The 24,775-nt window shown below is 48.1% G+C and overlaps 2 protein-coding genes across 2 annotated transcripts in view; one reads left to right on the forward strand and one right to left on the reverse strand.

The window, feature by feature from the left end:
• yars1 (tyrosyl-tRNA synthetase 1) overlaps nt 1-12,689 on the forward strand; it is a 17,387-nt gene extending 4,698 nt beyond the window's left edge. Inside the window, exons 6-14 of the mRNA XM_038966468.1 lie at nt 606-686; nt 1,028-1,120; nt 1,384-1,519; nt 2,549-2,634; nt 2,724-2,859; nt 3,528-3,625; nt 3,878-4,071; nt 4,973-5,114; nt 11,929-12,689. Of these exons, the coding sequence (XP_038822396.1) occupies nt 606-686; nt 1,028-1,120; nt 1,384-1,519; nt 2,549-2,634; nt 2,724-2,859; nt 3,528-3,625; nt 3,878-4,071; nt 4,973-5,114; nt 11,929-12,039 (1,077 nt within the window). The 3' untranslated portion in view covers nt 12,040-12,689. The remainder of the gene's footprint in view (nt 1-605; nt 687-1,027; nt 1,121-1,383; nt 1,520-2,548; nt 2,635-2,723; nt 2,860-3,527; nt 3,626-3,877; nt 4,072-4,972; nt 5,115-11,928) is intronic.
• Nucleotides 12,690-15,609: 2,920 nt separating this feature from the next.
• Nucleotides 15,610-24,775, reverse strand: part of kiaa1522 (KIAA1522 ortholog) — a 61,568-nt gene continuing 52,402 nt past the window's right edge. The window contains exons 5-9 of the mRNA XM_038965793.1: nt 22,335-22,442; nt 21,988-22,121; nt 21,567-21,752; nt 16,503-20,547; nt 15,610-15,828 (exon numbers count right to left, since the gene is read on the reverse strand). Of these exons, the coding sequence (XP_038821721.1) occupies nt 15,782-15,828; nt 16,503-20,547; nt 21,567-21,752; nt 21,988-22,121; nt 22,335-22,442 (4,520 nt within the window). The 3' untranslated portion in view covers nt 15,610-15,781. The remainder of the gene's footprint in view (nt 15,829-16,502; nt 20,548-21,566; nt 21,753-21,987; nt 22,122-22,334; nt 22,443-24,775) is intronic.

A 24,775-nucleotide genomic window follows, 5' to 3' on the forward strand; every position in this document is an offset into this window, starting at 1 on the left:
TACAGGTAATAACATGGTTATAACACATTATAACACCCTCTACTCAGTAGTCTGCTCTACCCTGGACTACAGGTTATAACATGGTTATAACACCCTCTACTCCGTGGTCTGCTCTACCCTGGACTACAGGTAATAACATGGTTATAACACCCTCTACTCAGTGGTCTGCTCTACCCTGGACTACAGGTAATAACATGGTTATAACACATTATAACACCCTCTACTCAGTGGTCTGCTCTACCCTGGACTACAGGTAATAACATGGTTATAACACAACACCCTCTACTCAGTGGTCTGCTCTACCCTGGACTACAGGTAACAATGTGGTTATAACAAATCCAATCAAATCTAATGTTATTTGTCACATACACATGGTTAGCAGATGTTAATGCGAGTGTAGCGAAATGCTTGTGCTTCTAGTTCCCGACAATGCAGTAATCTAACCTAACAATTCCACAACTACTACCTTATACACACAAGTGTAAAGGGATAAAGAATATGTACATAAAGATATTTGAATGAGTGATGGTACAGAACGGCATAGGCAAGATAACAGGTTAATAATACAACAGGTTTGTAACCCATTTGCCCCGTCTGTCTTCTAGGCTCTGGATGAGGAGTATCTGAAAGTAGATGCCCAGTTTGGAGGAGTGGATCAGAGGAAGATCTTCACCCTGGCTGAGAAGGTACCCGGAACCTTCTGACCTGTTCATGAACTGTCAGCACTGTCCTCTTGTAGAGAGAGATGTTCTTAGATTCAGTTCAGTCATTGGTCAACTGGGAAATTACAAAAATTGTGATGAGTAAGTTTTGTATAATGTATGAGTTCTGAAAATCCCTCCCTATTTCGCTCTTTTCTCTGTCTCTCTCTGTCTCTCTGTGTCTCTGTCTCTCTTTCTCTCTCTCTCTGTCTCTCTCTGTCTCTCTCTCTCTGTCTGTCTCTCTGTCTCTGTCTCTCTCTCTCTCTGTCTCTCTGTCTCTCTCTGTCTGTCTGTCTCTCTGTCTCTGTCTCTCTCTCCCCCTCCAGTACCTGCCCTCTCTGGGCTATGCTAAGCGGTCCCATCTGATGAACCCCATGGTACCAGGACTGACTGGAGCGAAGATGAGTTCTTCAGAGGAGGTGAGTGGTCCTGTCACTTTAATGATTTATAATTCATCCATCCCTTCCTCTTCTTTTGGAGGTAATATATTGTTTTGACCAATCACAAACTAACACAGCCTGTGGGTTGTATTCATTACGATAGACAGTAGCAAAGCATTTTGCAACAGAAAATGAACGTTTCTTATTGGACAAGTTCAGGTAGGGCTTTCCCCGTTTGTCCGTTTTCTTCCGGTTGGTTCCTAATGAACATGGCCCTGTGTGTTTCCTGGTGACCTCTGTAGGAGTCTAAGATTGACCTCCTGGACAGGAAGGAGGATGTAAAGAAGAAGTTGAAGAAGGCTTTCTGTGAGCCAGGCAACATCGAGAACAACGGAGTCCTCTCATTTGTTAAACATGTCCTCTTCCCACTCGTAGGAGGTGAGTAATCGCCCTGCTTCCTGTTCTCTCCTATCCTCTTCCTGTTCTGTCCACTTCCTGTTCTGTCCACTTCCTGTTCTGTCCTCTCTCCTGTTCTGTCCTCTTCCTCCTCTCTCCTGTCCCTGTTCTGTCCTCTTCCTGTTCTATCCTCTTCCTGTTCTGTCCACTTCCTGTTCTGTCCACTTCCTGTTCTGTCCTTTCTCCTGTTCTGTCCTCTTCCTCCTCTCTCCTGTTCCTGTTCTGTCCTCTTCCTGTTCTGTCCTCTCTCCTGTTCTCTCCTCTTCCTGTTCTGTCCTCTTCCTGCTCTGTCCTCTTCCTCCTCTCTCCTGTTCTGTCCTCTCTCCTGTTCTGTTCTCTCCTCTTCCTCCTCTCTCCTGTTCTGTCCTCTTCCTCCTCTCCCCTGTTCTGTCCTCTTCCTCCTCTCCCCTGTTCTGTCCTCTTCCTCCTCTCTCCTGTTCTGTCCTCTTCCTCCTCTCTCCTGTTCTGTCCTCTTCCTCCTCTCTCCTGTTCTGTCCTCTTCCTGTTCTGTCCTCTCTCCTGTTCTGTCCTCTTCCTCCTCTCTCCTCTTCCTGTTCTGTCCTCTTCCTCCTCTCCTGTTCTGTCCTCTTCCTCCTCCTCTCCTGTTCTGTCCTCTTCCTCCTCCTCTCCTGTTCTGTCCTCTTCCTCCTCTCTCTGTTCTGTCCTCTTCCTCCTCCTCTCCTGTTCTGTCCTCTTCCTCCTCTCTCCTGTTCTGTCCTCTTCCTCCTCTCTCCTGTTCTGTCCTCTCTCCTGTTCTGTCCTCTCTCCTGTTCTGTCCTCTTCCTCCTCTGTCCTCTTCCTGTTCTGTCCTCTTCCTCCTCTCTCCTCTTCCTCCTCTCTCCTGTTCTGTCCTCTTCCTCCTCTCCCCTGTTCTGTCCTCTTCCTCCTCTCTCCTGTTCTGTCCTCTTCCTCCTCTCTCCTGTTCTGTCCTCTCCCTCCTCTCTCCTGTTCTGTCCTCTTCCTCCACAGGAGGACTGTAGAGTCAGCGTGTCTGTGTTGCGTCTCTTTCAGAGTTCTCCATCAAAAGAGACCCCAAGTTCGGAGGAGACAAAACCTACACAGACTTTGAGGAAGTGGAGAAAGAGTTTGGCGAAGAGGTACGTTTGTATGTGTAATATGTCATGTTGTATGACCACTGTTGTTGGCCCATCATGCATTGGTTTGACCTCTAACCTCTGCCGTCTAGCTGATCCATCCTGGTGACCTGAAGGCGGGCGTGGAGGTGGCCCTTAACAAGCTGCTCGACCCAATCAGGAAGAAGTTTGAATCTCCAGAGCTCCGTAAACTCTCCAACACGGCCTATCCAGACCCGTCAAAGAACAGTTAGTGGAACCTACTGTTACCAACTCTCACCATCATATACCTCAAGGCTTCCTCAAGTAGACCTATAGTAGACTGTTTCTCCTGACCCTTGACCCTGTGTGCCTCTGTGTCCCCCTGTCAGAGGCAGCAGGGAAGGGGAACTCTAAAGTAGACCTATAGGAGACTGTTTCTCCTGACCCTTGACCCTGTGTGTCTCTGTGTCCCCCTGTCAGAGGCAGCAGGGAAGGGGAACTCTAAAGTAGACCTATAGGAGACTGTTTCTCCTGACCCTTGACCCTGTGTGTCTCTGTGTCCCCCTGTCAGAGGCAGCAGGGAAGGGGAACTCTAAAGTAGACCTATAGTAGACTGTTTCTCCTGACCCTTGACCCTGTGTGTCTCTGTGTCCCCCTGTCAGAGGCAGCAGGGAAGGGGAACTCTAAAGTAGACCTATAGGAGACTGTTTCTCCTGACCCTTGACCCTGTGTGTCTCTGTGTCCCCCTGTCAGAGGCAGCAGGGAAGGGGAACTCTAAAGTAGACCTATAGGAGACTGTTTCTCCTGACCCTTGACCCTGTGTGTCTCTGTGTCCCCCTGTCAGAGGCAGCAGGGAAGGGGAACTCTAAAGTAGACCTATAGGAGACTGTTTCTCCTGACCCTTGACCCTGTGTGTCTCTGTGTCCCCCTGTCAGAGGCAGCAGGGAAGGGGAACTCTAAAGTGGCAGAAGAAGATGAGCTGGTTCCCTCCAGACTGGACATCAGGGTGGGCAAGGTCATCAGCGTGGAGAAGGTACTCATTCATTCATTAGTTTATTTATCCTTATTTAAACTTGGAAGACCCTTTTTTGAGAGAAATGCTGAATTCCAAATGGTGGAAATCCCCCCCCAGCCTATCAGAGAGCAAGATGAGGAGCAATTACTGATTTAGATCCGATCTTTCAGAAGAGGCTCGGGGGATTTGGGATTCAGCAAATCATCTCCATTTTCCTTTCCTTCTCTTCACTGATTGGTCTTTCTCTCTGTCTGTCCTCGCCTCCCTCAGCATCCGGATGCTGATTCGCTGTACCTGGAGAAGATAGACGTCGGAGAGGCGGAGCCAAGGACGGTGGTGAGCGGCCTGGTGGCCTACGTTTCCCAGGAGGCCTTGCAGGACCGGCTGGTGGTGTTGCTATGCAACCTGAAGCCCCAGAAGATGAGGGGGGTGGAGTCCCAAGCCATGTTGCTCTGTGCCTCCATGTGAGTCTTCTCCTCCTCCTCTCTTCCCTCTTACCCCTTCTTCTCCTCCTCCTCTCCTCCTCTCTTACCCCTTCTCCTCCTCCTCTCTTACCCCTTCTCCTCCTCCTCTCTTACCCCTTCTCCTCCTCCTCTCTTACCCCTTCTCCTCCTCCTCTCTTACCCCTTCTCCTCCTCCTCTCTTACCCCTTCTCCTCCTCCTCTCTTACCCCTTCTCCTCCTCCTCTCTTACCCCTTCTCCTCCTCCTCTCTTACCCCTTCTCCTCCTCCTCTCTTACCCCTTCTCCTCCTCCTCTCTTACCCCTTCTTCTCCTCCTCCTCTCTTACCCCTTCTTCTCCTCCTCCTCTCTTACCCCTTCTCCTCCTCCTCTCTTACCCCTTCTTCTCCTCCTCCTCTCTTACCCCTTCTTCTCCTCCTCCTCTCTTACCCCTTCTTCTCCTCCTCCTCTCTTACCCCTTCTTCTCCTCCTCCTCTCTTACCCCTTCTTCTCCTCCTCCTCTCTTACCCCTTCTTCTCCTCCTCCTCTCTTACCCCTTCTTCTCCTCCTCCTCTCTTACCCCTTCTTCTCCTCCTCCTCTCTTACCCCTTCTTCTCCTCCTCCTCTCTTACCCCTTCTTCTCCTCCTCCTCTCTTACCCCTTCTTCTCCTCCTCCTCTCTTACCCCTTCTTCTCCTCCTCCTCTCTTACCCCTTCTTCTCCTCCTCCTCTCTTACCCCTTCTTCTCCTCCTCCTCTCTTACTGCCTTCCTACGTACTCCTTCCTTTGTCTTTTCTCCTGTCCCCCCCTGCTTCTCTCTCTCTTTGTTCTATATCACTATCCCTTTCCTCTGTCACCGGACACAACCCACCCATTTCCTCATCCATCACTTCTGACTCTCTTCTCTCTGATTGGCTGTTGTCTCAGTGAGGGGGAGACCAGGAGAGTGGAGCCTCTTGACCCCCCTGAGGGGTCGTCACCCGGGGAACGGGTGTTCGTTGAGGGGTACGAGACGAGCAAGCCAGACGACAAACTAAACCCAAAGAAAAAGCTGTGGGAGAAACTACAGGTATGTCTGAAATGACCCCTAGACTGTTTAATCAACTGTTTCACAAAGCCTGTTTTCTCTTACGATGAGAGAAAGAGCCGTGAACAGCTTAGAGAGATCAATAAATGAGTGAATGTTATTTCAGCTAGTTGGAGAGAATTGCAGTTCATTTCGCTGATCTGTTCCACTTGTTTCCAACGCCTCACGCTGCTGACCTGAAGGTGTCAGGATACTGAGGGTTTCTGTCTCTCTCTCTCCAGGTGGACCTGAAGGTGTCAGGATACTGAGGGTTTCTGTCTCTCTCTCCAGGTGGACCTGAAGGTATCAGGATACTGAGGGTTTCTGTCTCTCTCTCTCTCTCCAGGTGGACCTGAAGGTGTCAGGATACTGAGGGTTTCTGTCTGTCTCTCTCTCCAGGTGGACCTGAAGGTGTCAGGATACTGAGGGTTTCTGTCTCTCTCTCCAGGTGGACCTGAAGGTGTCAGGATACTGAGGGTTTCTGTCTCTCTCTCTCCAGGTGGACCTGAAGGTGTCAGGATACTGAGGGTTTCTGTCTCTCTCTCCAGGTGGACCTGAAGGTGTCAGGATACTGAGGGTTTCTGTCTCTCTCTCCAGGTGGACCTGAAGGTATCAGGATACTGAGGGTTTCTGTCTCTCTCTCTCCAGGTGGACCTGAAGGTGTCAGGATACTGAGGGTGTCTGTCTCTCTCTCCAGGTGGACCTGAAGGTATCAGGATACTGAGGGTTTCTGTCTCTCTCTCTCCAGGTGGACCTGAAGGTGTCAGGATACTGAGGGTTTCTGTCTCTCTCTCCAGGTGGACCTGAAGGTGTCAGGATACTGAGGGTGTCTGTCTCTCTCTCTCCAGGTGGACCTGAAGGTGTCAGGATACTGAGGGTGTCTGTCTCTCTCTCCAGGTGGACCTGAAGGTATCAGGATACTGAGGGTTTCTGTCTGTCTCTCCAGGTGGACCTGAAGGTGTCAGGATACTGAGGGTTTCTGTCTCTCTCTCCAGGTGGACCTTAAGGTGTCAGGATACTGAGGGTTTCTGTCTCTCTCCAGGTGGACCTGAAGGTGTCAGGATACTGAGGGTTTCTGTCTCTCTCTCTCTCCAGGTGGACCTGAAGGTGTCAGGATACTGAGGGTTTCTGTCTGTCTCTCTCTCTCTCCAGGTGGACCTGAAGGTGTCAGGATACTGAGGGTTTCTGTCTCTCTCTCTCCAGGTGGACCTGAAGGTGTCAGGATACTGAGGGTTTCTGTCTGTCTCTCTCTCTCCAGGTGGACCTGAAGGTGTCAGGATACTGAGGGTTTCTGTCTCTCTCTCTCCAGGTGGACCTGAAGGTGTCAGGATACTGAGGGTTTCTGTCTCTCTCTCCAGGTGGACCTGAAGGTGTCAGGATACTGAGGGTTTCTGTCTCTCTCTCTCCAGGTGGACCTGAAGGTGTCAGGATACTGAGGGTTTCTGTCTCTCTCTCCAGGTGGACCTGAAGGTGTCAGGATACTGAGGGTTTCTGTCTCTCTCTCTCCAGGTGGACCTGAAGGTATCAGGATACTGAGGGTTTCTGTCTCTCTCTCTCTCCAGGTGGACCTGAAGGTGTCAGGATACTGAGGGTTTCTGTCTCTCTCTCTCTCCAGGTGGACCTGAAGGTATCAGGATACTGAGGGTTTCTGTCTCTCTCTCTCCAGGTGGACCTGAAGGTGTCAGGAAACTGAGGGTTTCTGTCTCTCTCTCCAGGTGGACCTGAAGGTGTCAGGATACTGAGGGTGTCTGTCTCTCTCTCCAGGTGGACCTGAAGGTGTCAGGATACTGAGGGTTTCTGTCTCTCTCCAGGTGGACCTGAAGGTATCAGGATACTGAGGGTTTCTGTCTCTCTCTCCAGGTGGACCTGAAGGTGTCAGGATACTGAGGGTTTCTGTCTCTCTCCAGGTGGACCTGAAGGTATCAGGATACTGAGGGTTTCTGTCTCTCTCTCCAGGTGGACCTGAAGGTGTCAGGATACTGAGGGTTTCTGTCTCTCTCCAGGTGGACCTGAAGGTATCAGGATACTGAGGGTTTCTGTCTCTCTCTCTCCAGGTGGACCTGAAGGTGTCAGGATACTGAGGGTTTCTGTCTGTCTCTCTCCAGGTGGACCTGAAGGTGTCAGGAAACTGAGGGTTTCTGTCTCTCTCTCTCCAGGTGGACCTGAAGGTGTCAGGATACTGAGGGTTTCTGTCTCTCTCCAGGTGGACCTGAAGGTGTCAGGAAACTGAGGGTTTCTGTCTCTCTCTCTCTCCAGGTGGACCTGAAGGTGTCAGGATACTGAGGGTTTCTGTCTCTCTCCAGGTGGACCTGAAGGTGTCAGGAAACTGAGGGTTTCTGTCTCTCTCCAGGTGGACCTGAAGGTGTCAGGAAACTGAGGGTTTCTGTCTCTCTCTCTCCAGGTGGACCTGAAGGTGTCAGGAAACTGAGGGTTTCTGTCTCTCTCTCTCCAGGTGGACCTGAAGGTGTCAGGATAATGAGGGTTTCTGTCTCTCTCTCTCCAGGTGGACCTGAAGGTGTCAGGATACTGAGGGTTTCTGTCTCTCTCTCCAGGTGGACCTGAAGGTATCAGGATACTGAGGGTTTCTGTCTCTCTCTCTCCAGGTGGACCTGAAGGTGTCAGGATACTGAGGGTTTCTGTCTCTCTCTCCAGGCGGACCTGAAGGTGTCAGGATACTGAGGGTGTCTCTCTCTCCAGGTGGACCTGAAGGTATCAGGATACTGAGGGTTTCTGTCTCTCTCTCTCCAGGTGGACCTGAAGGTGTCAGGATACTGAGGATGTCTGTCTCTCTCTCTCCAGGTGGACCTGAAGGTGTCATGATACTGAGGGTTTCTGTCTGTCTCTCTCCAGGTGGACCTGAAGGTGTCAGGATACTGAGGGTTTCTGTCTCTCTCTCTCCAGGTGGACCTGAAGGTGTCAGGATACTGAGGGTGTCTGTCTCTCTCTCCAGGTGGACCTGAAGGTATCAGGATACTGAGGGTTTCTGTCTCTCTCTCTCTCCAGGTGGACCTGAAGGTGTCAGGATACTGAGGGTTTCTGTCTCTCTCTCCAGGTGGACCTGAAGGTGTCAGGATACTGAGGGTTTCTGTCTCTCTCTCCAGGTGGACCTGAAGGTGTCAGGATACTGAGGGTTTCTGTCTGTCTCTCTCTCCAGGTGGACCTGAAGGTATCAGGATACTGAGGGTTTCTGTCTGTCTCTCTCTCCAGGTGGACCTGAAGGTATCAGGATACTGAGGGTGTCTCTCTCTCCAGTTGGACCTGAAGGTGTCATGATACTGAGGGTTTCTGTCTGTCTCTCTCTCCAGGTGGACCTGAAGGTGTCAGGATACTGAGGGTTTCTGTCTGTCTCTCTCTCCAGGTGGACCTGAAGGTGTCAGGATACTGAGGGTTTCTGTCTCTCTCTCCAGGTGGACCTGAAGGTGTCAGGATACTGAGGGTTTCTGTCTGTCTCTCTCTCCAGGTGGACCTGAAGGTATCAGGATACTGAGGGTTTCTGTCTCTCTCTCCAGGTGGACCTGAAGGTGTCATGATACTGAGGGTTTCTGTCTGTCTCTCTCTCCAGGTGGACCTGAAGGTGTCAGGATACTGAGGGTTTCTGTCTGTCTCTCTCTCCAGGTGGACCTGAAGGTATCAGGATACTGAGGGTGTCTGTCTCTCTCCAGGTGGACCTGAAGGTATCAGGATACTGAGGGTTTCTGTCTCTCTCTCTCTCTCCAGGTGGACCTGAAGGTGTCAAGATACTGAGGGTGTCTGTCTCTCTCTCTCCAGGTGGACCTGAAGGTGTCAGGATACTGAGGGTTTCTGTCTCTCTCTCTCTCTCCAGGTGGACCTGAAGGTGTCAAGATACTGAGGGTGTCTGTCTCTCTCTCTCCAGGTGGACCTGAAGGTGTCAGGATACTGAGGGTGTCTGTCTCTCTCCAGGCGGACCTGAAGGTGTCAGGATACTGAGGGTGTCTCTCTCTCCAGGTGGACCTGAAGGTATCAGGATACTGAGGGTTTCTGTCTCTCTCTCTCCAGGTGGACCTGAAGGTGTCAGGATACTGAGGGTGTCTGTCTCTCTCTCTCCAGGTGGACCTGAAGGTGTCATGATACTGAGGGTTTCTGTCTGTCTCTCTCCAGGTGGACCTGAAGGTGTCAGGATACTGAGGGTTTCTGTCTCTCTCTCTCCAGGTGGACCTGAAGGTGTCAGGATACTGAGGGTGTCTGTCTCTCTCTCCAGGTGGACCTGAAGGTATCAGGATACTGAGGGTTTCTGTCTGTCTCTCTCTCCAGGTGGACCTGAAGGTGTCAGGATACTGAGGGTTTCTGTCTGTCTCTCTCTCCAGGTGGACCTGAAGGTATCAGGATACTGAGGGTTTCTGTCTCTCTCTCTCTCCAGGTGGACCTGAAGGTGTCAGGATACTGAGGGTTTCTGTCTCTCTCTCCAGGTGGACCTGAAGGTGTCAGGATACTGAGGGTTTCTGTCTCTCTCCAGGTGGACCTGAAGGTGTCAGGAAACTGAGGGTTTCTGTCTCTCTCTCCAGGTGGACCTGAAGGTATCAGGATACTGAGGGTTTCTGTCTGTCTCTCTCTCTCCAGGTGGACCTGAAGGTGTCAGGATACTGAGGGTTTCTGTCTCTCTCTCCAGGTGGACCTGAAGGTGTCAGGATACTGAGGGTTTCTGTCTGTCTCTCTCTCCAGGTGGACCTGAAGGTATCAGGATACTGAGGGTGTCTGTCTCTCTCTCTCCAGGTGGACCTGAAGGTATCAGGATACTGAGGGTTTCTGTCTGTCTCTCTCTCCAGGTGGACCTGAAGGTGTCAGGATACTGAGGGTTTCTGTCTGTCTCTCTCTCCAGGTGGACCTGAAGGTATCAGGATACTGAGGGTGTCTGTCTCTCTCTCTCCAGGTGGACCTGAAGGTGTCAGGATACTGAGGGTGTCTCTCTCTCCAGGTGGACCTGAAGGTGTCAGGATACTGAGGGTTTCTGTCTCTCTCTCCAGGTGGACCTGAAGGTGTCAGGATACTGAGGGTTTCTGTCTCTCTCTCCAGGTGGACCTGAAGGTGTCAGGATACTGAGGGTGTCTGTCTCTCTCCAGGTGGACCTGAAGGTGTCAGGATACTGAGGGTTTCTGTCTGTCTCTCTCCAGGTGGACCTGAAGGTGTCAGGATACTGAGGGTTTCTGTCTGTCTCTCTCCAGGTGGACCTGAAGTCAGGATACTGAGGGTGTCTATCTCTCTCTCCAGGTGGACCTGAAGGTGTCAGGATACTGAGGGTTTCTGTCTCTCTCTCTCCAGGTGGACCTGAAGGTATCAGGATACTGAGGGTGTCTGTCTCTCTCTCCAGGTGGACCTGAAGGTGTCAGGATACTGAGGGTGTCTGTCTCTCTCCAGGTGGACCTGAAGGTGTCAGGATACTGAGGGTTTCTGTCTGTCTCTCTCCAGGTGGACCTAAAGGTATCAGGATACTGAGGGTGTCTCTCTCTTCAGGTGGACCTGAAGGTGTCAGGATACTGAGGGTTTCTGTCTCTCTCTCTCCAGGTGGACCTGAAGGTGTCAGGATACTGAGGGTGTCTGTCTCTCTCTCTCCAGGTGGACCTGAAGGTGTCATGATACTGAGGGTTTCTGTCTGTCTCTCTCTCCAGGTGGACCTGAAGGTATCAGGATACTGAGGGTGTCTGTCTCTCTCTCTCCAGGTGGACCTGAAGGTGTCAGGATACTGAGGGTTTCTGTCTCTCTCTCTCCAGGTGGACCTGAAGGTGTCAGGATACTGAGGGTTTCTGTCTCTCTCTCTCTCTCCAGGTGGACCTGAAGGTATCAGGATACTGAGGGTTTCTGTCTGTCTCTCTCTCCAGGTGGACCTTAAGGTGTCAGGATACTGAGGGTTTCTGTCTGTCTCTCTCTCCAGGTGGACCTGAAGGTATCAGGATACTGAGGGTTTCTGTCTGTCTCTCTCTCTCTCCAGGTGGACCTGAAGGTGTCAGGATACTGAGGGTGTCTGTCTCTCTCCAGGTGGACCTGAAGGTGTCAGGATACTGAGGGTTTCTGTCTGTCTCTCTCTCCAGGTGGACCTTAAGGTGTCAGGATACTGAGGGTTTCTGTCTGTCTCTCTCTCCAGGTGGACCTGAAGGTGTCATGATACTGAGGGTTTCTGTCTGTCTCTCTCCAGGTGGACCTGAAGGTGTCAGGATACTGAGGGTTTCTGTCTGTCTCTCTCTCCAGGTGGACCTGAAGGTGTCAGGATACTGAGGGTTTCTGTCTGTCTCTCTCTCCAGGTGGACCTGAAGGTGTCATGATACTGAGGGTTTCTGTCTGTCTCTCTCCAGGTGGACCTGAAGGTGTCATGATACTGAGGGTTTCTGTCTCTCTCTCTCCAGGTGGACCTGAAGGTGTCAGGATACTGAGGGTTTCTGTCTGTCTCTCTCTCCAGGTGGACCTGAAGGTATCAGGATACTGAGGGTTTCTGTCTGTCTCTCTCTCTCCAGGTGGACCTGAAGGTGTCAGGATACTGAGGGTTTCTGTCTCTCTCTCCAGGTGGACCTGAAGGTGTCAGGATACTGAGGGTTTCTGTCTCTCTCTCCAGGTGGACCTGAAGGTATCAGGATACTGAGGGTTTCTGTCTCTCTCTCCAGGTGGACCTGAAGGTGTCAGGATAATGAGGGTTTCTGTCTCTCTCTCTCCAGGTGGACCTGAAGGTGTCAGGATACTGAGGGTTTCTGTCTCTCTCTCCAGGTGGACCTGAAGGTATCAGGATACTGAGGGTTTCTGTCTGTCTCTCTCTCCAGGTGGACCTGAAGGTATCAGGATACTGAGGGTTTCTGTCTGTCTCTCTCTCCAGGTGGACCTGAAGGTGTCAGGACAGTGTGTCGCCCAGTGGCAGGACAAACACCTGATGACCAAACTGGGACACATCACCTGTAAAACACTGAAGGGAGGCAACATCAGCTAAGAGAGACACACTGTCAATCTCTTGATGCTCTGTCTACTTGTCCATCTTACCTTCCCCAGAGAACTCCGCACACATCACCACGGCAACATCTCTCTCTACTTGTCCAGCTTACCTTCCTCAGAGAACTCCGCACACATCACCACGGCAACATCTCTCTCTCTTCTTGACCAGAGAAATAATCATTCATATTAATAATACCGTGATCGATCTAACACAGCGATCTGGGTTTAAATAAACGGTCTATTTTACTATCGATTATCAGTGCTGTATTTTTCCCTCCTGATGTTTAAGTAATGGTTCGGCTCTGTAATTCTTGAGAAGTGACGGCGATAACACCGCCGGTTGCCCTCTGTTTTTTAAAACACATTGTTTCTTGTGGTCTGGGGAAATCCTTTGAGGAAAATATGGAACGACGTTTTGTCGTGACCAATTAACCTAGAGACACGTTAGCTTAGCCGGTCATCAACAGTCTCTACTGTCTACCATGTGTTCAATCATCCACGCCAGTCACCTAGGGACGTATACATTAAAACAGAAATCTATTTGTGTTGCTATGGGGATGATAAGGGTTGTGTCGGCAGGTACCCGTGGAAACGCTGCCATTTACTCTCATGTCATCATGTGGAAATGAAATAAACCGGTTGAATTCAGTGGTTGTCTTCCGTCTGCAGCGGCCTCTGGTTTGACACGTCATCTCCGGTAATGGCAAGACCGTACGAAAGATCTGCCTGTCACCGTGAGCTGTGTTTGAAATCTGATGCTGTCAACACCTTTTTTGTTTGTTGTGTTGACAGTGAAGGCTTAAACCAACTGTATAAGGGAGGGTTAGTATGAATATAGGGAGTGACCTCTTGGTCATTTACATCCTGCCTGAATGATGATAGGTATATTTAAAATAAACACACAAAAAAACAGTTCTATATCATTTAAACCAGTTCTATATCATTTACACCAGTTCTATATCATTTAAACCAGTTCTATATAATTTAAATAATTTAAACCAGTTCTATATCATTTAAACCAGTTCTATATCATTTAAATAATTTAAACCAGTTCTGTATCATTTACACCAGTTCTATATCATTTACACCAGTTCTATATCATTTAAACCAGTTCTGTATCATTTACACCAGTTCTATATAATTTAAACCAGTTCTGTATCATTTACACTAGTTCTATATCACTTAAATCATTTAAACCAGTTCTATATCATTTTAACCAGTTCTGTATCATTTATACCAGTTGTATATAATTTAAATCAGTTCTATATAATTTAAAACAGACTACAAGTGGTTTGGCATTTCCACACAGTCACCCAACTGCAAAAACACAAACTAATATGTGATTTGGAATACAATTTTATAATCTTTTCATAACAAAGTAAATCACTTTTTTTTTATTTGAATCAACAAAATGTTAGCTGTTTCCATGACAATAAGACGTGTCATGTGCAGAGAGTCAAAAGAGAATAATTAATTCCATGTTAAAACCATTTGCTGGACAAGGGGCGTTTTGTTGAGCCGATGATTACCAAGATGTCTTGTCCACTGTGGGAAGACTGAGGCAGTCTCCCCAATTGCGCCCTATGAGCCCTGGTTAAAAGTATAGCACTATATAGGGACTAGGGTTCCATTCGGGACAGATCCTTAGGCTGCTTCAAACAACGTGAAATACTCTTTTTTTTTTTTTATGAAGAAACAAACACTTGTGAACTAAAGGCTATTTTCAGTGTCTAAAGCCGAAGCGTAACAGATTGCGTGATAAAAATGTAAAAGGTCATTTCCGATACGGGCCGATAACATGCAGCGTTTACTGTGAACGCAATCGCCGCTAATGCCGGTAACCTTACCTTGACATTTAAATCCCGCTGTAACGCTGAACTTCAGAGTGGATAGAGTCAGCCCTTAGTCAGCGAAAGACACACAACCCTCTCTCTTTAGTGTTACTATTGGCCATTTATTTCTGAGTAGTACTCAGTCTCATAGGGCACCCGTTACCTATATAGTGCTACATTTGACCAGATCCTTCCCATAGGTCCTCTGGTCCAAAGTAGTGCACTATGTAGGGAATAAGGTGCCGTGTATCTGTAGTACTATCAGGAGACATATTTAATACAGGCTTGTGGATTTGATTGAATAAAAGTGACTCTGTAAAGTCTTATTAAAAATAGACCGTTCATATAAACAAACCATTTTCACGAAACAGTTGAACTCAAACCAAGGTTGAATATTTGGTTGGTAACGTGTCGATGTTAATGATGCTGATACAGTATTAATAAGGAACATTGTTTAAAGCAACTTAAAGACACACATAAAAAAACAACAACAACAACATAAATACATGGTAACAGTCAGAAAACCCATACATATAGTCTTTGAATGCATGGGAATGGTGTCTAGTGTGAGTAACTATAAGGAATGGACATAGTGTGCTCTCTTCCCGGGGATTCCTCCCAAACGGAACCATTATTCTCTGGTCAATAGTAGTGCACTATGCAGGCAATAGGTTGCCATTTGTAATGCTAGTATTTGAAAGCAGTTTAATTTCGTTGAATATGAGTTCCAGTGGGATTCACGTTTTCTGCGCCTTAAAACAGCTTCATTAGTTTACAAAGTGCTTTCAAAATTTGACAGTAGATCTAATATATAAATGGTCTTTTAAATATGCAGCATCCCTTTTTTTCTTTGAAGCACTACTCTACCTAAGCCTACGTATTCACAAAATAATTTGCAAGTTTAATTTAAAAACATTTATTTCTGCTGATCAAAAAGCTAAAAAAAAAAAATAACACATTGATTGGTTGATTCATTGATTGATTGATCAATAGATAAGATCAAAAGATACATTCTGGAAATTTCAAAATCTGCCATTCCTTTTGAAAATAAGACAATTCAGTGATTGCTTGACTCAAAAAAAAAGGGGTATGTTAATGAAGAAAAAATTACTAGAGAAACATTTTTTTTAAAATAGAACACAAGCTTCAAACACCTTAGAAAGTCCCAATAATATTTAATGTTTTTTTTTCTTCCCTCTAGTATTTTTTTCTTCATATATTATTTGTCTTCTAGGCTTTTCTTTCTCATCTGCAGTGACTGCTACCTTTCCTAACCTCTAGATGGTGGTCTACTACAAGCATAGCGTCTTGTACTGCATTTACAAAATCCAGCCGCAATACACCATTCGTCCTGAGGGGGGGCACTGTTTTGCAGTTTGCCAAAGCAGACTTAAAATCTATTCAATCTGCATCGCCGAAGTTCAGCTTTGCATCGTAATTTAAATTTAAAAGGCAATGTTCCTAATTAGGGGAGACTGCATTCACGGTAAACACTGCACATGTCGGCTCAATCGGAAATTACCTTTAAATTTATTTAGCAGAATCTGTAACGCTTCAGCTTTACAGACTGAATAGAGGCCTAGAGCTCAATGGTTTAGAAAAATACTCCAAAAGGAAGCTTTTATTATCAAAGAAATGAGGACCAACCCCATTGTTTGCATAAATTTAGGCTTTTGGAGAAGCCTTCACATATTTTAACTCTTGAGTTGACTTAAGTGAATACTGTTTTGATTCTCTCTCTCTCTCTCTCTCTCTCTCTTTCTCTCTCTCTCTCTCTCTCTCTCTTCCTCTCTCTCTTTCTCTCTCTCTCTCTCTCTCTCTCTGTCTCTCAGGATCTTGCAGTCCTTGCTTTGTTCCTCCGTCTTAGTCCCAGTCCACAAAAGTTCAGTCCACACAAAGCAGTCTTTCTCACAAGGGCATCGGTGCTTCTACAATGTTAGACGTCTCCATTTGACCTAGAAAACAGTAGGAAGCAGTTACACTCAGAAGTTGGGAATAAGGTGCCATCTGAGACGAGGACAGAAGGCTATGACAAATGTACAGTTACACTATATGATAAACAAGGAGCATTCTGTGGGCTAATTCGATTGGTTACTTTATCGTGGGTGTAACTACATTAGCATTGGTTGGGCCGTGTGCTACTAGTGAATATTACCCGGAAACAGAATTCGACAGGGTTCTATTGTGGGTGGAATGTCATTTTCTTTCATTAGCAAGGTGAGCTCAAGTTGCAGAAAAGGGGCGGGGGGGCATTTCTGCTGCTGCTGTGCAATGCTATGCAGTTGTAGGGCAACACCTGTGTGGGTGTCAATGCTACATTGCTAAGCATTCTTCAGCATCGCGGTAATGCTAGCGTCTACATTCTGTCACGTCATGATTGGGGCAAGACATGATTGTGGTTGATGTTGTCCACAGAATTAAGCACATTGTGCATCTAGTCTGAAAATAATTGATTCTTCAGTGAAATAATTCAGTGAAACATCAAATCCACGCAAGATCAATTCCATGCGCCATCAACATAAAAAAAATTAAACAACTTGTATTTGACTTTGAAATGTACATATTTGTAAGTATATGTAATAATATGTAGCAACAATCCTATTCTCTGTGTTGTGTTTGGTGTTCTTACTTGCTGTATTGTGGTCCTCTGTCAGTGCTTTCTGGCCCGCAGGTCGCACTGTCTCTGTCTCCTCGTTAGCTTCTGTTCCCCTTGGTGATGGACTGCTCCTCTCACTCTGAGAACCACCCGTCACTATAGCAAAAACAGCCTTCTCCAAGGTCGCTAACGGCACCGCTGGAAGAATTGGTTTCTTAGCCACGGGTGGTGGAACTCTCCTCGGAATCCCAGTTCTTCCAGCGTTGCCGTTAGCGACTGTGGAAGTCATCGATTGGTCGGAAACCTTCACGAGCGCGGCGGCTAGGTTCTGTCGAAGGCTCGCCTGCGTCTCGGGGGAGGAAGAGGCGACAGGCGTTTCTATAACGACCTTCTTTGAGCTCCTGGAGAATATGAAGCTAGCAGTGGAGGCGGGGGACTTTAGCATGTCGCCCCCTTCTGGTGACATTGGGGATAACATCTCATATTCACCACCACTGCTACTGGGGTATGAGGTGGAGGATGGCATTCTAAAGCGCGTTAGAAGACCGTCTCTGGAAGACATGGCCGCTGTCTTCATGCGGATAGCTTCCTGCAAGCGCATCGAGGGGGCGATGATCGCCGGCGATGATGACTTCAATGACAGAGGTGTGGATTTTATAGACGGAGACCTCCGGATTGGTTTTTGGGGTGTGGTGTTCTGGGATCCAGGTGTTTGGGTTGGGATTGGACTCTGATCGTGAGCAGGTGGATTCCCCTTGTTGTAATTATTGTTGTTGTCGGATGACGTTTTCATCTGGTCTTCGCTGACGTTGACCGATCTGAGACGTACCGTTTGAAGCAGAGAGGGTGTGACCAGTGGAATGTTGGCGTCTTCTTTGGGAATAGGGGCAGTGTTGTGCCTGGACAGAAGCTCTGTGCTCCTGGTCTCTCTGTTCACCAAGCTGAGCTGTCTCCTGACAGGTGATTGGTTCTCAAATGGGAGGGGGAGAAGGGGTGGGACATTGACGGGGGGTGGAATTGGGGCACTCACCGCAGGCTCGGAGTGCATCGGATCTTCAAATTGTACAGGGGAAGGGAGGGGGACACTGATAAGAGATGGAGGAGAGATACTTGAGGGGGGCACCAAGGCTGTTTTCATTGGTGGTGGGGGAGGAGCCTCCTGGGGTGGGGGAGGGACATCCTCTGATAGAGCCAGGACTCCATGTGACTGAGGAGAAGTTTCTGTTGGTTGAGTTATGGCTTCCTGCATTGTGATTGACTGCTGGGCAGATTGCTTGACCTCTGCCTCTTTCTTATTGGGCTGAACTGGAGAAACAACAGTTGACTCATCTGCGGGACTTGCTTGGAGCTCAGCTGATTCAGATACCTCAGAGCTGGTTTCATCAGTTGGAACAGCATTAGAGTTCAGAATCACCTTTTCAGGTCTATCTTCCTTCATCTCCATTTGAGCCGGGATGGGTGACAGATCTGCAGTTTCCCCATTCACAGTTGTCCGAGCCACAGTTGCTCCATTCACAGTTTCCTTAACCTCCTCTACATCCAGAGCCACAATGGACGCCTCCTGGACATCAGTGACTGTGTTACAGCTCTCCACTACATCTGACAAGCTCTCTGTCATGAAGGGAGGGGGAGGAGGTGGAAAGTCCATCTCATCTGGCTCATCAAAGACTGAATCTGCTGGGTCCTCTGGTGGAGGTGGAGGGGGCCAGCAGAGCTCTACTATGGGATTCTTTTCCTCACACTCCTCCTCTACCTCGGGTGGGGGAGTGGACACTAAGGAGGGAGGTGTCTTAGAAGGGGGTGGAGGAGGGTGGTGGGCAGGGGGAGGGGAGGCTGGAGGAGAGACCCTGTCCACTTTGGGAGGCTCCATGACAAGGGTCTGTGTAGATGCCTCTGGTTTAGTGGAACTTTCCTCTGTAGTGTTTTCAGTAGCACTCTGACCTTCGACCTCCTTAGTTACTACTTCAACTTCCTTAGCAACTACCTCAACTTCCTTAGCAACTACCTCAACCTCAACTTTCTTAGCTACCTCCTCTACTTCCGCCTGTAAGGAACGCTTCTCACTCTCGCTGGGTGATTCTACCATCTCCTCTACTGTGACCTCATCAAATGGCAACTTTTGTTGATTGTCTGTTGTTACTTGAACTGAAGGTTCTTTTCTACGAGTACTTTTCTTCATGACAGGAGGGGGTTCTTTCTTTGGAATCGTCGCTAAACTAACTTGTGTCTCTAGACTCTCTTCTTGATCCTTGACCTGTGCAACGCTACTACTACTACTCTGCTCCTGGTTTTGGTTCTGGTTCTGGTTCTGGACCTCTACACTTGCTTCTGCCCTGTCTGCGATCATCGCCGGACTTCCTTTTTCTTTCGTTTGACTTTCTGTGCTCTCGACTCCCTGACTAACGCACTCGGATACCTCAGACACCTGCTCTAGCGTAGGCTCAGTTTCTTCTTTCGAAACAATGTATTTGCTTTCTGATTTTATCAAAGTGACTTCCTCTACGGTAGCCTGCTTTTCATCTGAGCTTTGAGACTCTTTGCTAGCTTCAGTGTGAGGTTCCTGCTTTTGCTTAATGATGTCAGCTTCATCTTTCAGTTCCTGTTGCTTCTGGAGCTGTGCTAGCCTGTTGACGTTGGGGCAAGGCCCACACAGCAGTTTGAAGGTGTGTCTGTTGTGGGCCCAGGTTTCTGGGGGTGGCGGGGAAGGGGCTTTGATGTTGGGGGGTGGCGGAATGTTAAGCAGCTCTCTGATCGCCGTAGATGCAGAGCAACAGGTCGGGGTCACCGGGGTCACCGTTGGTGTCTTTTCTGTTGTCATTACAGATGGAGGTGGGGAGGCCTGCTGGGGTGTGCTAGCGATGTCTTTTGAAGCCTCTTGATTGATGTGTTCTGAGGTTGCTGAAGACAGGGAGGTGAGGGAAGACGAGACAGAGGCTGCCGAGGAGGAAGCTCTTGAACCGGAACGTTCCGGTTTGACCGGCATCTTCTCCTGTTTACCTGGGGAGGCGGAAGGGCAGATCCCCTTGTGGGAGAGCGTCGGAGTACCACTCTGAGTTGAGTACCCACTGGAGGGGGACATGGTCTTTTCAAATGTACCTCCCTCTGAGGGAGCTTTCTGTGGGGAAGAGCTGCTGGACCGTGGCCTTTCTGGGTTACCACTACCACCAGGGGAGGCCTCTCTGGAACTCAGAGGATTAGAGGCTGTGGAAGATCTTGTACCATTTAAAGAGTTAAACCCAGATGAGTTGGATACAGGGATAGAGCTCTTTGTGATTTCTTTGTAGAGCTCTTTAGAGATCTCGATAGTAACCAAGCTTGTGTCTTCAGCAGCCTCCACCTCCCCACCCACAGAGTCACTGAGGTCTTTAATCTCCACCAGTCGCCTCTTTATCATCTTCTCATGGTGCAGGGAGTTGGTTCTCCTGGGGGGAGCCGGGGGCAGCTTGGTCTTCATGACCGACAGACTGCGAGAGAATCTGTGAGAGTCTCCTCCAACATCGCTCATCTCCCCAGATCCAGATAGACCCAACTCAGATCCCCCCTGAGCAGTTGCAGTACCAGTAACCCTGCTGGTACTGCTGACCCAGCTAGCTGAGCTTTGTAGGCTCACCAGGTCCTGGTCCCCAGCACCAGGCTGCTGCGGCTGTCTCTCCTGCCCAACGAGGTTCACCGTCTGTGGGTTAGCAGGTCCGAAGCTCCCCTTCGTGGAGGAGATGGCGGAGGAGTTGGACTTGATCATCTCGGAAGACTGCGAGTGGCTCCAGCCGGATCCCGAAGTCACTGAGCGCGTGGTCGCCGTAGAGCCATTGTCACGGGAACTACTGTCACCGTGGGAAAGGGCTTCGCCGCCGTCATAGCAACCGTCGCCGCCCGACCTCCTCGACGACGCGGGGCTTGCTGACGACACAGACGCCGGGCTGCTCTTGCTGACGGTGCGGACCGTTCCTTTACCGTTGTTTCCATTGGTATGGCTGGTTCTGAGGTCGATCTGTATGACGTCGACGGAGGCCGGCAGATAGGCGTTGGGGATAATCTTAGACAGGTAGGTGGCCTGGGGAGAGATGGACATCACCGGACCCTGGGAGGAGGCAAACACAACGATCAACAGGAGTCATACTATGTAGAGAACTGTGGAGCTGTCATACTATGTAGAGAATTGTGGAGCTGTCATTATGTAGAGAATTGTGGAGCTGTCATTATGTAGAGAACTGTGGAGCTGTCATTATGTAGAGAACTGTGGAGCTGTCATATTATATATAGAACTGTGGATTTGTCATATTATGTAGAGAACTGTGGATTTGTCATATTATGTAGAGAACTGTGGAGCTGTCATTATGTAGAGAACTGTGGAGCTGTCATTATGTAGAGAACTGTGGAGCTGTCATATTATGTAGAGAACTGTGGAGCTGTCATTATTTAGAGAACTGTGGAACTGTCATATTATATAGAGAACTGTGGAGCTGTCATATTATGTAGAGAACTGTGGAGCTGTCATATTATGTAGAGAACTGTGGAGCTGTCATATTATGTAGAGAACTGTGGAGCTGTCATATTATGTAGAGAACTGTGGAGCTGTCATTATTTAGAGAATTGTGGAGCTGTCATTATGTAGAGAACTGTGGAGCTGTCATATTATATAGAGAACTGTGGATTTGTCATATTATGTAGAGAACTGTGGATTTGTCATATTATGTAGAGAACTGTGGAGCTGTCATATTATGTAGAGAACTGTGGAGCTGTCATTATTTAGAGAACTGTGGAGCTGCCATATTATATAGCTCTAAGTGTATGGATCTTAGTCCAGTGATTCAGATAACAAGCTTGGTTTAACATAAGTGGTAGATGACCATGTTATGTGACAGCAACATCCCAGGGAAATGTGCAAGTGCCATTTAGCAGACATTTTTATCCAGTAGTGTGGGCATACAGTAGCGTGGCCATACAGTAGTGTGGGCATACAGTAGCGTGGGCATACAGTAGCGTGGGCATACAGTAGCGTGGGCATACAGTAGCGTGGGCATACAGTAGCGTGGGCATACATTCCCGTATAGATTTCCCCAACAGGAAGAAACATGGTGACCAACACCGTTCACTCACAAGTGTCTCCTGGAGGAAGTTGGGGAATCCAACCGAGCAAGAGGAGGTCATGCCCGGCACGGCCAGAGATTTGGGCCTCTGGGTGGGAGAGAGACGAGAGTTCAGTCCCCTGTGGTGGCTGAAGCCCTGGTCGTCCCTGTATACAGACTGGAGGTGGTGTCTCAACAGCTGCTCCTCTCTGGATGCCTATTTAGGTGAGATTAGTTGTAATTATAGTCATTTTTAGTGGTTTCTTGTTAACATAAACAATAACTAGCTTAGTTTCAAAGAATTCTTATTGGAAATAAACAGAAGTTATGTTTTGTTGTGAACGTAGCAGTCTGTAATTAAAAGTATGACACTGTAACTAAAAGCACTAAATAAATGTGTCTTGATCAGCTGAGGTTGTAAAGCTAAAAACTCCCAGTTCTGAGATATGTACCTTAGCTCCATCGTGGTTGGCTAGAGGGGTCTCTCCATCGACGATGACCACACCTGGTTGGCCGTCACTACCTTGTCCTCCAGAGCCGTTAGGGAGCTTGGAAGGAACTTGGTACGCAGACCCACTTTGCAGGGCTAGAAGGAGAATGGTGGAAAACATCGTATCGCCTATTTCGATTTATGACAAAAGATAGTACCATTGATTTTACTTCTTAAATGACAAGGTGGCTAAGGCTATTCATTCAGTATAGATCCCACTACCACATAACCTCTGAAACGTTGTTGGTCGCGGTGACTTCGTAAAGTGAAGCTCAGTGCAAAGCTAGCTGCCGTCCGCTACACACGTACCCAGCTCTCTCTGGACCTGCTGGGGTATGCCCATAACAGTAGTCCTCCTGCTCCTGTTCTTCCCCTTCTCTGGTCTTTTCACTGGGTTCAGAGGCTTGAACGTGGAGCCTGAGAGAAGAGGTTTAGAGGAGGGAGAAGGATGAAGGACGAGGGATTTATGACTTAAAGATGTGTTGCGGTTTAAATGCACTTTAAAAGTTTGATTTGATTCGAAGGGATTCAAGGAGAGAGGAAGGGAATATGAAAGGAGAGATGAAGAGGGAGGAGTTAATATTGTATGTAATGACAGATACTGAGAATCACAGTCAGATTCAATAGTGAACGATTGGAATAGTATTTGGAGAAGATTTTCAAAGAGAAGGACAGAAATGTGTTGGATTTAGGGCTGTGACGGTCATGGAATTTTGGATGAAGGACATTGGCCAACCAAATGACCGCGGCCTCCGTAATAAGCGTTCGAATAGCAAAAACACAACAAAGAAGACATATTTTTTCCCTCTTCTAACCCTGTGCCGCCATAGATTACATTTGTTTATGCTTCTGCTGACGGGACGGTCAGGCATTTGTTTAGGAGCGACAAAGTTTCATCCCGTTATTTAAGAGGCTGCGTTACCACAGAAACGGACTCAACCGCACAAATGTCTGACCGTCCCGTCTCAAGTCAACTGTTTGGAAAAAAAACAAATTAAACGGTTATTTTTATTTTCACGGCGTTCTTCGTTCGTAACCGTCAGTTACACGGTTATATGGTAATTTTGCCAGCCCTAGTTGGAATGGTTTAGGCTTCAGGAACTCAAGAGGGTCTGGTTGTAAATTACAATGAGATTCAATGAGAGGGAATCAGTGAGTATTATGGGATTCAGAGCAGAGAATGGCATGCTTTGCCCCGAAGCTGGACCATACCAGGCAGCGGCAGAGCCCTATTTGGATGGTAGAGACATTTCAAGTCAGTAACAAACTACAGCTGTGTGCGTGTGTGTGCGCGCATGTGTGTTTTGGCACTTCTTTGTGTGTAACTAGATCCTCTGGTTTTGACGACAGGTCTAAACAGAATCTAACCACAGTAGACAGTAGAAACCCAGTAGAGACCCAGTAGAGACCCAGTAGAGACCCAGTATAGACCCAGTAGATACCCAGTAGAGACTGATACCCAGTAGAGACAGTAGATACCCAGTAGATACCAGTGTAGACAGTAGATACCAGTGTAGACAGTAGATACCCAGTAGAGACAGATGCCCAGTAGAGACAGTAGATACCCAGTAGATACCTAGTAGAGACAGTGGATACCCAGTAGATACAGTAAATATCCAGTAGCGACAGTAGAGACCCAGTAGAGACAGTAGAGACAGTAGAGACCCAGTAGAGACAGTAGAGACCCAGTAGAGACCCAGTAGAGACAGTAGAGACCCAGTAGAGACAGTAGAGACCCAGTAGAGACAGTAGAGACCCAGTAGAGACAGAGACCCAGTAGAGACACAGTAGAGACCCAGTAGAGACAGTAGAGACACAGTAGAGACCCAGTAGAGACACAGTAGAGACACAGTAGAGACAGTAGAGACCCAGTAGAGACAGTAGATACCCAGTAGAGACCCAGTAGAGACCCAGTAGAGACCCAGTAGAGACACAGTAGAGACACAGTAGAGACAGTAGAGACCCAGTAGAGACAGTAGATACCCAGTAGAGACAGTAGATACCCAGCAGAGACAGTGGATACCCAGTAGATACAGTAAATATCCAGTAGCGACAGTAGAGACCCAGTAGAGACCCAGTAGAGACAGTAGAGACCCAGTAGAGACAGTAGAGACCCAGTAGAGACAGTAGAGACCCAGTAGAGACCCAGTAGAGACAGTAGAGACCCAGTAGAGACAGTAGATACAGTAGAGACCCAGTAGATACAGTAGAGACCCAGTAGCTACAGTAGAGACCCAGTAGATACAGTAGAGACCCAGTAGAGACAGTAGAGACCCAGTAGAGACCCAGTAGAGACAGTAGAGACCCAGTAGAGACAGTAGAGACCCAGTAGAGACACAGTAGAGACAGTAGAGACCCAGTAGAGACAGTAGAGACCCAGTAGAGACAGTAGATACCCAGTAGAGACAGTAGATACCCAGTAGAGACAGTAGATACCCAGCAGAGACAGTAGATACCCAGTAGATACCTAGTGTAGAGACAGTAGATACCCAGTAGAGACAGTAAATAAACAGTAGATACCCAGTAGAGACCCAGTAGAGACAGTAGAGCCAGTTGATACCCAGTAGAGCCAGTAGATACCCAGTAGAGACAGTAGATACCCAGTAGAGACAGTAGATACCCAGTAGAGACAGTAGATACCCAGTAGAGACAGTAGATACCCAGTAGATACCCAGTAGAGACAGTAGATACCCAGTAGAGACAGTAGATACCCAGTAGAGACAGTAGATACCCAGTAGAGACAGTAGATA

Source organism: Salvelinus namaycush, chromosome 27, assembly GCF_016432855.1.
Source record: "Salvelinus namaycush isolate Seneca chromosome 27, SaNama_1.0, whole genome shotgun sequence".
NCBI lineage: Eukaryota > Metazoa > Chordata > Actinopteri > Salmoniformes > Salmonidae > Salvelinus > Salvelinus namaycush.